We start from the raw sequence: 12,754 nt of genomic DNA, 5'->3' as shown, positions 1-12,754 counted from the left end.
CACGGTTGGGGAGATCGAGCCCCATGTCAGGCTTTGCGCTGACAGCTTGGAGATTATATTAAGTATGCGTGTGAAAGCAGTTGAACGGAAATTGGCGCATAAGCTATAATCTGTAGATTATTACAGTTGCAGTGGTAACCAGCAGCAACCCGCTGCGAACGTAGAAACACACCATTTGGGCAAATGTGCTACATAGCCAGGGAAATAACCACTTACAAATCAGGAGAGCTCTTGGGATGCCTGCGTGGCTCAGTTGGTTAAGCATCCAACTTCTGATTTCGGCTCAGGTCGTGATCTCATGGTTCATGAGATTGAGCCCCACATTGGGCTCTGTGCTGACAGAGCCTGCTTGGGATTCTTCCTCCCTCTCTCTCTGTTCCTCCCCTGCTTGCCCTCTGTCTCTCTCAAAATAAGTAAATACACTTAAAAAAAAATTAATCAGGGGAGCTCCTGATAGGCAAGTTTGCCTCACTTCTGGAGATTTACAAAATGGATAAGGAACAGCGGCTATCACAAGTATTAGAATTACATCCATAGTTCTCTGGGGTTCATTTGTGCTCTGTGTTTTCCTCCGTGGGCTGTTTTCGCTTCACTTAGACTTCTCTTCTGAAAAGTATTAATCCTGTTTTTAATATTGGCGAAGCTACCTCTTAAAACTACACTGTAAACGTGTCTAACTTTTCATTTTCAAATAATTCAAATTTGTAAAAAAAAAGTTGCAAAAGCTGTACAGGAAATTCCCACGTAGCCTTCTCCACCTGGCTTCCCCCCATGTGGTAATACCGTATGTAATAGTCGGTGCCTTTTGCATTAAAAAGGTTTTTGGAGGGGCACGTGGGTAGCTCAGTCGGTTAAGCATCCGACTTCAGCTCAGTTCGTGGTCTCATGGTTCGTGGGTTCGAGCCTTGCATCAGGCTCTGTGCTGACAGCTTGGAGCCTGGAGGCCTGGAGCCTGCTTCAGATCCTGTGTCTCCCTCTCTCTCTGCCCCTCCCCTGCTTGTGCTCTGTCTCTCAAAAATAAATAAACATTAAAAAAAATTTTTTAAATCAATAAAAACGTTTTTGGAACTGTTTTTCTCTAATTACCAACCTATTGAGGTTTTGAAACTTTTTTTTCCACCCACTCACTTTTTCTAATCGTTCCTATTGATATAATCTGGGGTTTTAGACTTAGGTTAAAAAAAATTGCTTACTTTAAACTTCCTTTTAATGTTTTTCTTTCTGATTTTCAACTTCATCTTGGACTTCATTGTCTATCCTCTGGATTTAGTTCTCTCATTCTTTGTACCATGACCCAATTGGGTCCAGAGAGCATTTGTAGATATATACATACATATGTGTGTGTGTATTTGTATACACATACATATATATTTATTTTAGAGAGAGAGAAAGAGAGCATGTGCAAGTCAGGGAGAGGGGTAGAGAAAACGAGAGAGAGAGATAAGATCCCAAGCAGGCTGCATGCTCAACGTGGAGTGCCAACACAGGGCTCAATCCCATAACCCTCGGATCATGACCTGAGCCGAAATCAAGTCAGATGCTCAACTGACTGGGGTACCCAGGCGCACCTGGATATATATTTTTAATTTCATTTAGTGTTTATTTATTTTTGAGAGAGAGTGCGAGCACGAGCCGGGGAGGAGCAGAGAGAAAGGGAGACACGGAATCCGAAGCAGGCTCCAGGCTCTGAGCGGTGAGCAGAGCCCGATGTGGGGCTCGAACCCATGGACTGTGAGATTATGACTTGAGCTGAAGTTGGATGCTTGACCGACTGAGCCACCCAGGCACCCCTGGGTGTATATTTTTAAGTCACTTGAGTTGTACAACATTTCCTTGTCAAAAAAAGGAAAAAAAAAAAAAAAAAAAAAGGAAATCCTGATAAACAGTAACAGTGGATAGTCGGGACTGTCAGGTCAAAGCCAGCAGCATTTGTGGGTAGCCTTTCTCTCTAGTGATCATGAGTCCAGGCACTGAGTCTAACTGCATGGGTTACATTCTGACACTAACGTACACGATGTTCTTTTCAGCAAATTTCTTGGGTATTTTCAGTTCAGACAATTTATTTGTTTTGAAATTCCCCGCCAATAAAAATAGGCAAAAATAATCTACGTGCTTTGTGAGAAAACTAGCAACCAGCCATGAGGAACAGCAGCGTAAAGGGGCAGAGAAGGAGGAGGATCCAGTAAAGGAGTCAGAAGGAGCAGGAATAAATCAGCAGAGCTCACATAATTTAGGGCTGCCTGTGTTCCCTTCCAACATGTAAAGCTTTTAGAGATTTCTGTAGGAGTTTATTGCTTTTCCTGTTTCGTAATTTGTTCGTTACTTCGGGTCTGGTAACTCAGACCGCATACTAATGTGTCATTTGCTGAAGACTGTTCGTGTTGTTTTTAATTCTTGATGACAAAAGTCTGTGTGAGAAGAATTAGATTCTGTTGAAGGGATAGCAGTATTTCTGCATTTTATCAGTCAGCTTTTGACGTGTACCAAAATCTCTGCAGCCTCAGCGGTCTCGAACAACTCACAATTCAGAGCAGTTCACAAGTTGCTCAGGATTGTGTGAGTTGACCATTTGGACTGGGCTTAGCTGGGTGGTTCTTCCACTGGAGCCAGCTGCAGCTGAGGTCCCCTGGGGTTCCCTCCTATGCGGATGCCTCATTCTCACGCACAGGGCCTCCCCTCCGATAGCAAGCCGGCTTGGGTTCATTGCCACACTGGTTCAGGCTGCTGAGCAAGAGGGCAAGGGCCAACGTGCAAGTGATTTTCAGCTTCCGCTTGCGTCGTGTTTGCTACTGTTGTATTGGCCACAGCAAGTTACAGGCCTAACCCAGATTCCAGGGGAAGGGAACTAGACTACCTGGGAGCAAGGGGTCTGCAGGGCCACCTCGTCACCATGTGCGGGCATGCCGGGGGAGAATTTGGAGCCAGCCAGACAAAACCTTGCTCAGTGCTCACGTTGTTACGGTCTGAAACTTTGGGTCACAACGGGGCTCTCCGCCTCTTAGCGCCCTGATAGTTGACGTGCTATCCGGGGCTTCTCCTCTTCCTGCGGTGTGCACCCCAGGGTTTTCCTGCCCTGCCAGCACTATCCGTGGCTGCCGTTAGAGTCCCGATTTGATGAATACATACTTATGTGCCTTTTTTCTTCTCTGAAGATTGCCAACACTGCTGATAACGGAACGTGTGCTGGTTTACATGACTCCGGAGCAGTCGGCCAACCTTCTCAAGTGGGCAGCTAACAGTTTTGAGACAGCTGTGTTCATAAACCATGAACAGGTAAAAGGAAGCTCCAAGACCTTTGCGTGCTGTATGCGTTCGCGTGGTGGCTAACCCTCTCTGAGCAACCTCAGTATAAATTTCCACTCACTCTTTTCCTTCCGCCTCTGGCCACACACACATCTCCTTTTTAAATCGATTCCAGCAATTCCCAGCGTTCCTGATTTCTTAACTTCCTGCAAACTCGCAGCCAGGGTTTTTGGAACTTCTCTCTTGGCCTTTACAAAAACTTTGTAAAGTTCACATTTTACCGTTGTATTAATTATAGAGTCATAGATCGCGATGGAAGGAATTTTGGCTAACATATGGGTGTCAAGGTAGCGAACCCTGATTCCTTCCGAGGCAGGCAGGTGATGCAGTGGAGGAAGTTGGCCAGGTGTAAGGCAGACAGGAGTGCTGGGGACTCTGGTGAACCACAGTTCACCCCTGCTCAGTGCCACCTCGTTCCCATGTGGACATGGGAGCCCGGAGTTGAGAACCCCCAATTTTTCAGGAGAAGCTACAGTGTAGAATTTTAATGTAAAATTCCTAATTTGTAAGATCCCCGAGTTTGGCCCGCTGGTTGCCTGTTTTTCTCTTCTGATGTGGTGGGAAGGCTTCTGTTTTAGAGCTTTGGAATTACTCAGCGTGGGTCCGAGTCCTGGCCCTGGCTCTTAGGATTGGCCGGGTGCCCTTAGGCAGAATTGTAGGGTGGTTGGGAGTCCATGCTCTGGAGGTAGATTGCCTAGCTGTGTGACCTGGACAAGTTTCATAACCTCTCCGTGCTGTCTCTTGATCAGGAAAATGAGAATACTAACAGTCCCGACGTTAATAAGGTGTAGTGAGGAGTAAGCGAGTTAATTTGTACAAGAGCGTTTTCAGGATTGCCCGGCTGCTGAGCAGGTTATTAGCTGTTATTTGGATCTTTCTGAGCCCCAGGTCCTTGTTTTTGATTTTGATTTGTTTTTAAAAAAGTTCTCTACTTATTTTGAGAGAGAGCATGAGCAGGGAAGGAGCGGGGTGGGGATGGGTGGAGAGAATCCCAAGCAGGCTCTGCGCTGGCAGCCTGGAGCTTGACACGGGGCTTGATCCCACGAACTGTGAGATCATGACTTGAGCCGAAATAAGGCTTGGATGGACGCTCAAGTAACTGAACCACCCCGGTGCCCCCGCCAGGGCTTTGTTTATAAAGGGATAACTTCTCTGGACTATTATGGGAGTTCATGAGATGATGTGTAGCGGGAGGCACGTGACTGAATGCATGGTGGCTAATTTCATTGCTTATTTCATTTTAAGTTTATTGATTTTATTTTGTTCATCTCATTTTATTTTTAAATGGTGAGAGCAGTAAAGGCTTTGCCCCGTGTCACATAATTATGGACAGATCTAAGGCTAGACCTTGGTGGACTTTCTCACCCCTTCATGCTCCAGGCCACATTCCCGTAGAGGTGGTTCTCGGTTGAGTTTTCTTCCTTCCCTCTGTGTAACTGGGGGCATTCCTCAGACTCAGTCTTCAGTCCTGGTGAGTGGACATAATGGTAGCTGGCCTCATCTGGCTTCTGTAAGTCCTGGGAATCTGTCTTTGCTTGCAGAATACCAGGACTGGGGAAAATGAATTCTGCTTGCTTTCTTTTTTTAATTTATCTTATTTTTTTAGCGTTTGTTTTTGAGAGAGAGAGAGAGAGAGAGAGAGAGGGCGCGAGCAGGGCGGGGATAGAGAGAGAGGGAGACACAGGATGTGAAACAGGCTCCAGGCTCTGAACCGTCAGCACAGAGCCCGACGCGGGGCTCACACTCACGAACTGTGAGATCGTGACCTGAGCCGAAGTCGGCCGCTTAACCGACTGAGCCACGTAGGTGCCCCTGAATTCTGCTTTGTTTTCACACATTGTGGGTGTTCACCCTGCTCTGTTCACCTTGTTTCATTCGTGCATTCTCTTATTCAACATCATATAGCAATGGTGGATGAAGTGAATCTTGACCACGGACCCAGTCACTTGGGAGCAAGCCTGGGGATGTGTCCGTTTTAACTTAATTCAGCAATTTCCTAACAAATGCAAACCATCAGCCTCCTCAGGTGTACTAATTGCTCACATGCCTTCCGTGATTTCCTAATCAGTGTTTTAAAATGACAAAAACCACATGAATGATGAAAAAAAAATTTTTTTTTAATATTTATTTATTTTTTAGAGAGAGAGCGAGCAGGGGAGGGGTAGAGAGACAGACAGAATCCCAAGCAGGTTCCATGCTGTCAGCACAGAGCCCAGTGCGGGGCTCAAACCCACAAACTGTGAGATCATGACCTGAGCCAAAAATCAAGAGTCGGTCGCTTAACCGACCGAGGCGCCCTGAGTGATGCAGATTTCAGTACTGATACAATAAGGGTAGCGAACTTGTAGAAGTTGCTTGCTATGTAGCAGGCACCTTCCATGAGTGTGACCTGTATTAACCGACTTGTCACAGTAACCGGGTGTGGCGGGTGTGGCCGGTGAGGGGACCGAAGCACAGAGGGATTGGACAGCTTGCTGCCCACGGCCGCACGGCCTCACGGCTGGTAAGTTTCAGGCCAGGATTCAGACCCAGGCAGGAAGACGACGGAGCACATGCTCACAGGCACCCAGTGTGACCATCCGTGCCACGTAAGCCTCACACGTCCACCGAGAGAGAGTGATGCTGCTTCTTGCCTGCCACCGTTGTCACAGGAGCTCTGGGAATCATTTCGTATGGGGGGGGGGGGCGGGTAAGCATCTGCATGATGAAACAAGGCGTTCCTTGAAACTGGCAAACTCTTGAGGCCCCCGTGGATGTTCTAAGAAAGGGACAGGAGCAGACAGTTGCCACCTGCCTCCTGTGGGAATTCTGCAGTCCTCAAACTGCCTGCAAGGCCTGGGGCTTCAAGGGTTCAAGGAGGTTGTGCATATTTATTACTAACGTGGGATGTGGGAGAGAGAACACTGATGTGAAACCTAGTCTAGTTAAAGGTTATCGAGCCCAAGCAACATTTCTGAAAGTCTGAAAGTGAAGCTGAAATATACGATCAAAGCCAATGAGCAAATATTACTAAGAATAAGATTGTCAGGGCTCCTGGGTGGCTCAGTTGGTTAAGTGTCCAGTTTTGGCTCAGCTCATGAATTCACGGTTCAGGAGTTCAAGCCCCATATTGGGCTGTGTGCTGGCAGCTCAGAGCCTGGAGCCTGCTTCAGATTCCGTGTCTCCCTCTCTCTCTGCCCCTCCCCTGCTCACATTCTCTCTCTCCCTCTCTCTCGCTCTCTCAAAAATAAAATAAACGTTAAAAAGAAAAATAAAAAAAAGAAGAATATGATTATCTAATAATTCTTTAAAAAAAAAAACCCTCCTACTCTTAATAAAAACTTCCGGTCCTTAAAAACAACAACAACAACAAAAAAAACGTGCTCTTAGAATCTTCTACCTGCAGGTGGCTGTCATAATTTAGAAGGATGTTCTGACATGGGCTGGCATGGCATCATTTTTCTAAGCTATGCCAGCTCCTCTCTGTGGGAAGAGACAGAAAGTCACCCGGGAGCAGACTGCTGGTCTTCAGGGGCTCAGGTGAAAAGACCTGCCGAAGGTCATGGAATGAGAAGCAAGGACACAAGCAAGGAGGCTTAAGAGAAACCTCAGTGCAGAAGGGTTCTGTCTTTCCCGGCGTGCCGTGAGGTGGGCGGAGACGGAACGGGGTTGAGGCCGAGTGAAGGGATGTGCACAAAGGGTCCCAGGCCTTCTGGAAGAAACCCCCAGCCCCAAAGTTAGGGAAGCCTGTGAGAGACGAAGTGCAGTGGCCCCGGCCGAGGTCCCTGCAGGAAATATCCCTCCTGCAGGGCAGAAAAGTCCAGGCTGGTAACAGGCCACCTCAGGGCCTCAGGGTGGTTCTGACAGGTCTGGTCACCGTCACTGAGACTCTATGTCCGTCAGGAGCCAACTCAGCCCAGAAGTGGAGGAGGATAGCATGAGAGGCAAGAAGTGGAAACTCTAGGCTGTTGCTGGCAGGGCCTGTCCCATCAAGGACACCGTCATAGCAGCGAGCGACAGGCCCGCAGCCTGCCCGGGACCCGTGACCAGGCTGCAGTGCCGGTGGACCGGCCAGGCCAGCCAGCGCCTCCCCCACCCCACCCCGACACCTGGCACTTGAAAGCAGGACAGCCCCATCTGAACTTCACAGCATGACACCGAAGTTCCAGATCCCCTTTTTATCACCGTGCAACCCAACTGCTTTTCTTTCCTGCTCGGGACCATGCCGATCAGTCTCATCGTGTCTCAGATCATACATACAGACGTTCGTACACAGATCTGCTTCAGTTCTCGCCGATGAGGCTTTGTTTTGTTTTCCTCTTTAAGCAAAGCACTTTAAGAAGATTTTATTTTGTTACCTGTAACAGATCTTCACTGAGGACTTCTGTTTTCTCAGCTCTGTGGGAAAAAATGAAAAGCTCAGAGTCAGAAATCCAGAAATGCAAAGGAACTCGTGAAATGTAACAATTATTATCCCAGAGTTTAAAACAAAACAGCTAGGGACGGACGCCTGGGTGGCTCGGTCGGTCGAGCATTCAACTCTTGACCTCAGCTCAGGTCATGATCCAGGGTCGTGGGATCAAACCCCACGTCGGGCTCTGTGTGGAGGGTGGCGCCTGCTTGGGGTTCTCTCTGTCTCCCTCGGCCCCTGTCTCCCCCCGTTCCCCGCTTGTGTATGCATGCTCTCTCTCTCTAAAATAAAAAAATAAAAAATAAACAAAACAGGCAGAAATGAATGATAACGTGGGGAGAAATTCCACCAATGTTGACATCAGAGGGCTCCTTGAGCAAAACCAAAGAAAAAAACCAGCAAACAAAAGTCTGCAAAGAATAGCAACCCCAAACAAGAACAAAGCCTCGAGACCAGTGGCTCCCAGACCTGGGCGTGTATAGAATCACTGAGGGTGGGGAGTGTGCGGATTTAAAATGCCAGTTTCCAGGCCTCACCTCTGTTCAAAAGCAGGTCTGGAACACGATCCTGCTTCTTTAAGAGGCCCTTTCCTCCCAGAATTCCATGGCCGAGACCCACAGGCCACCCTTGGAGAGAAGACTGCTCTAGAGGCGCCTCGCTGGCTCAGTCGGTAGAATGTGCAACTCTAGATCTGGGGGTCATGAGTTTGAGCCCCACATTGGGCATGGAGCCTACTTAAAATAAATTTAAAATAAATAAATAAAGAGCGCTGTAGAGAAGCTGAACCTTCATTTCCTAAAATGATCATTTCTGGGGCGCCTGGGTGGCGCAGTCGGTTAAGCGTCCGACTTCAGCCAGGTCACGATCTCGCGGTCCGGGAGTTCGAGCCCCGCGTCAGGCTCTGGGCTGATGGCTCAGAGCCTGGAGCCTGTTTCCGATTCTGTGTCTCCCTCTCTCTCTGCCCCTCCCCCATTCATGCTCTGTCTCTCTCTGTCCCAAAAATAAATAAACGTTGAAAAAAAAAAAATTTAAAATGATCATTTCTGAGCTTGACAGCCTTACTGAAACACGTTTGTCACAAATCCAGGAACGTGATTCAATGATACACACACAAATAGTAACAACTGAGTACTTCCTTCAGGCATCTCATCTTTACTTTAAAAAGAAACAAAGTACTTTCACAGCGTTCTCCCACTCATGCTTTCCAATTATCATTAACTATGTAGACCTTTCCAGAAAGCCGACCTGGCGGCCATCAATCGGCAGAGGAACATCCTGAGTTGCTCGAGCCTCAGTTGCCAGATCACGCTACTTTCCGAGGACTCCTCTGCAGTCCAAAGGGGCAGCACTGTTGCTGTACGTAATACCCAGAATGACGGCAATCGAGGTGCCATAGTGGGACTTCTGGTTCAAACAGTGATTTAAGTCGAGTCATTTGACACCCCTGTAATCAAGTCATTTGATTACAAAGCAAATCAATGTATTTATTATCCTTTGTTTCATTTTACCAACTAGACCCTTTGCTTTCAATTTAGAGGTACTTTACCTAAAAAGGTATCTGGAGACTGAAATCTATGTGGAACATATTATACGAAAATGTTAACATACAGCTTGAAAATAAGTTGACACTATGTTTCCTGCCTTTATGGACACTCAGCCACATATTACACTGATAAAATTAATTTTAGAAAGAGATCCAATATCTCTTCTTAATCAGATTTATTTCTGGGCTTTCTAGTCTGTTCCATTTATGTATCTTTTTTATGCCAATACCATCCTATTTTGATGACTACTGCTTTGTAATATACAGCCGACCCTTGACCAACATAGGAGTTAGGGGTGTTGACCCTGTGCAGTGAAAAATTGGCACGTAACTTTTAACTCCCTGAAAATTTAACTACTAGTAGCTACTGTTGACCAGAAACATCACTGAGAACATAAATAGTTGGTTAATATGTATTATATGTTATGTGCATTGTTTAATGTATTCTTACAATAAAGAAAGTTAGAAAATGTAATTACTTTTTAACATTTTTTAATGTTTATTTACTTTTGAGAGAGAGAGAGAGAGAGAGAGAGAGAGAGAGAGTGTGTGTGTGTGTGTGCGCGTGCAGGTGAGGGACAGAGAGGCTTCAGACTCTGAGCCTGTTAGCACAGAGCCCAATGCAGGGCTCGAACTCACGAACTGCGAGACCATGACCTGAGTGGAAGTTGGACGCTTAACCGACTGAGCCAGCCAGGCACCCCTAGAAAGAAAATGCTATTAAGCAAATTGTATGGAAGAGAAAATACATCTACAGTACTGTACTGCAAAAAAAAATCTGCATATACGTGGACTCATGCAATTCAAACCCACGTTGTTCCAGGATCAAGGAGTTTGAAATCGGGAAGTGTGACGCCTCCAGCCTTGTTCTTCTAGCGCAGGATTGCTTTTGCTGTTTCAGTCGTTTGTGGTTCCATGTGGATTTTACAATTGTTTTTCTTTTTTCTGTGAAGAATGCCATTAGAATTTTGATGGGAACTGTACTGAATCTGTAGACAGCTTTGGGTAGTATGGAGGTTTTAATATTAAATCGTCTAAACCATGAATACAGGCTATCTGGTAAGATTACTTTTTGTGACGAATCAGGAGTCTGGAATGTAACATACAAATTGGGGTGGCTCCTTCACACTAAGATACCCCCATTGGTCTATGCTAGCCCCACCTTAATTTTAGGGAACCACCATGGTCCCTACCTCCCCCAATACGTGCTCCAAATGACTCGATCTTTCTCATCACTGTGTCTGGTCCAAGGCTCAGCCCTTTCTATGCTGAACTGTTTGGGAGTGTTCATCTTTACCAGAGAATCTGCCAGTAGAACTTTTACCCAGGGAAGTCTAGCAATTACTCAGAATACTGGCCACGGTGCCCATTCAAAGAGTATATTAGCCACAGAAACTTGGTTTTTACTGAGATGTGATTTTTTTTTTAAGTTTACTTATTTATTTTGAGAGAGACAGGGAGAGTGTGACTAGGGGAGGGGCAGAGAGAGAGGGAGAATCCCAAGCAGGCTCCTCGAGATCAGTGCCCAGAATCTGATGCAGGGCTCAATCTCACAATCTGAACCGCGAGATCATGACCTGAACCGAAATCAAGAGTTGGACACTCAACCGACTGAGCCACCCTGGCGCCCCTGAGATGTGATTTTTGATCAGATTTTAAAAATTCATGAATAAAGCAAAGAGGGAGAGCAATATGTTAAGCTTATCAAGGCACCTAGAGACAGCGCAAGCCAACGATTAAAAAAAAAAACACTTGCTAAATCACATTGTTTTCAATCAGACATTTTTCTCCACAGACCTAAACTTTTTGTATGCGGGTCTTTTTCTGCTTCGTCAGAGCCTTCTTTGTGTCCAATGTTCTGTGCTTGAAAACACACTTGAATGTTTCCTGTCTGTAACTGGGAAAACGATACAAAGCAGGAAAGCACTTCCGGCTCACCATTTTACTCTGGGGTTTGTTTTTTCCTATGCAAGCCACTGTGCAATCTCACTAGTCATTCAAACAAGGCTTACTTACATAGGGCAGCATTTTTAAATTTATTACTTTTTGGTAAAGCATTAACTTTTTCCCTTGTAATCCCCAAAACCTACAAGCGGCAGGGCTGTGCAGGCCTCGATGTCCTCCCCGGTTCCCTTGACTGGTTGTGGTAATGGCCGCCTTTCAGTCGTGCCTAACGGGAGTCTCACGCTTACTGGGCCAGAAGAAAACGGAAACGCCCCCAACCTGAAGCAGTTCAACTTACCCGGAAAGACACAGAGGCTTGCACTAGGGCACAGGGTCAAAGGAAAACCTCCAACTGGCGTGACAATTTCCAACTCTAATTGTGGACTGATTTCTGGAGAAGTTTCTGCCATCGGTACACTCAAATGCCCAACGCCACTAATGTGAAACACCACCCTGTTTCCCAGGATACAGACTACTTACTGCACGTGGGCCGCGTCCACCTGCATAACGCACGTATCATGGGACCGTGGAAATAAATGCTCAAGTCCACACCTTCAGTGCATGCTGTGATCTGCCAAGCACTGTGCATGACTGACCTCTTCCCTGCGAGCCAGAGAGATCCACGGGGGCAGAGACCAAGTCTATCTCGGCCATCACTGCCCCCCCCCTTCCCCGGAGCACCCGGCTTGCCATGGCCACCTGCCTGCCACACCGTTGTGGGTGCTTCGTAAATACACACTGAATGCATTAACGAAAAAGCAAATGGCTGTCCCAACAATAGAGAATGGTTTGAAAAAAAGGTCTTTCTAGATTTCAACAGAGGTAGCAAGAAAAAAATCCAATAGCAGTAGGCAGAAAAGCAGACGTGTGCGTAGAATTGCCTTCCACAGTAAAATCCACAGCGACTAAAATTAAAACATGATAGTGCCTTCCCAAGCTAATGTTTTTTGTTTTGTTTTTTTTTAATGAAAGAAAGAAATACAGCAAGTAAACTACCCATATTACCAGGGGTCAGCGAACTATGGCCCACAGATCCAATCTAGCTCACTGCCTATTTCTGTATGGCAAGCTAATGGTTGTTACTTTAAAATGGTTGGGGGTGGGGGAAAGAAACTCCAAAGAGGAACATACGTACGATGCGCAAGGATGCTACGAAATTCAAGTTTCGGTGTGCACAAATCAAGTGTGACTGGAGCACAGCCAGGCTGATACGTTTCTGCATCATCTATGGCTGCTTTCACACCACAACGGCAGGGTGGCGTTACTGCGACAGAGACCAGACGGCCTGTGGAGCTCAAAATATTTACTCTCTGGCTGCCTACCAACCAGGGTGCCAACCCCGGCTGCACACCAGTGATCCTCACGGGGTGTGGTGCAAACCTCACAAGGAGGCTTTCTGGAGTCACTTTGAGGACTGGTACGTGAAGCCGGTCCGGAGGCGTGTAGCCGGCCTTCTCCGAAGTCCCGCCTCATGTTTGAGAAGCTGCCGCTAAAATGAACGGGGGCGGCTGACTCTGATGATACAGTCCAAATGTGAGGCGCAGCCCGATGCTGGGGACGTTGGTGACAGGCGG

At 46.8% G+C, this 12,754-nt stretch overlaps 1 protein-coding gene and 1 long non-coding RNA gene across 10 annotated transcripts in view; one reads left to right on the top strand and one right to left on the bottom strand.

Moving 5' to 3' along the window:
* The window catches only part of LOC147571252 (uncharacterized), a 227,622-nt gene that overhangs the window by 12,291 nt on the left and 202,577 nt on the right, over nucleotides 1-12,754 (bottom strand). For all 9 annotated transcript variants that reach the window (XR_015247567.1, XR_015247566.1, XR_015247569.1 and 6 more), the window contains one exon: nucleotides 7,641-7,680. This is a non-coding gene — a long non-coding RNA (uncharacterized LOC147571252). The remainder of the gene's footprint in view (nucleotides 1-7,640; nucleotides 7,681-12,754) is intronic.
* The window catches only part of LOC147571253 (leucine carboxyl methyltransferase 1-like), a 44,572-nt gene that overhangs the window by 30,477 nt on the left and 1,341 nt on the right, over nucleotides 1-12,754 (top strand). Inside the window, exon 7 of the mRNA XM_086696490.1 lies at nucleotides 3,153-3,273. Coding sequence (XP_086552616.1) covers nucleotides 3,153-3,273 — 121 coding nt within the window. The remainder of the gene's footprint in view (nucleotides 1-3,152; nucleotides 3,274-12,754) is intronic.

The sequence above is a fragment of the Puma concolor genome, unplaced genomic scaffold (assembly GCF_028749965.1).
Source record: "Puma concolor isolate L17-30 unplaced genomic scaffold, mPumCon1.1.hap2 unalloc_scaffold_36, whole genome shotgun sequence".
Taxonomy (NCBI): Eukaryota; Metazoa; Chordata; class Mammalia; order Carnivora; family Felidae; genus Puma; species Puma concolor.
The sequence above is the reverse complement of the archived record's forward strand: the minus strand, read 5'-3'. Positions and strand labels throughout refer to the sequence as shown.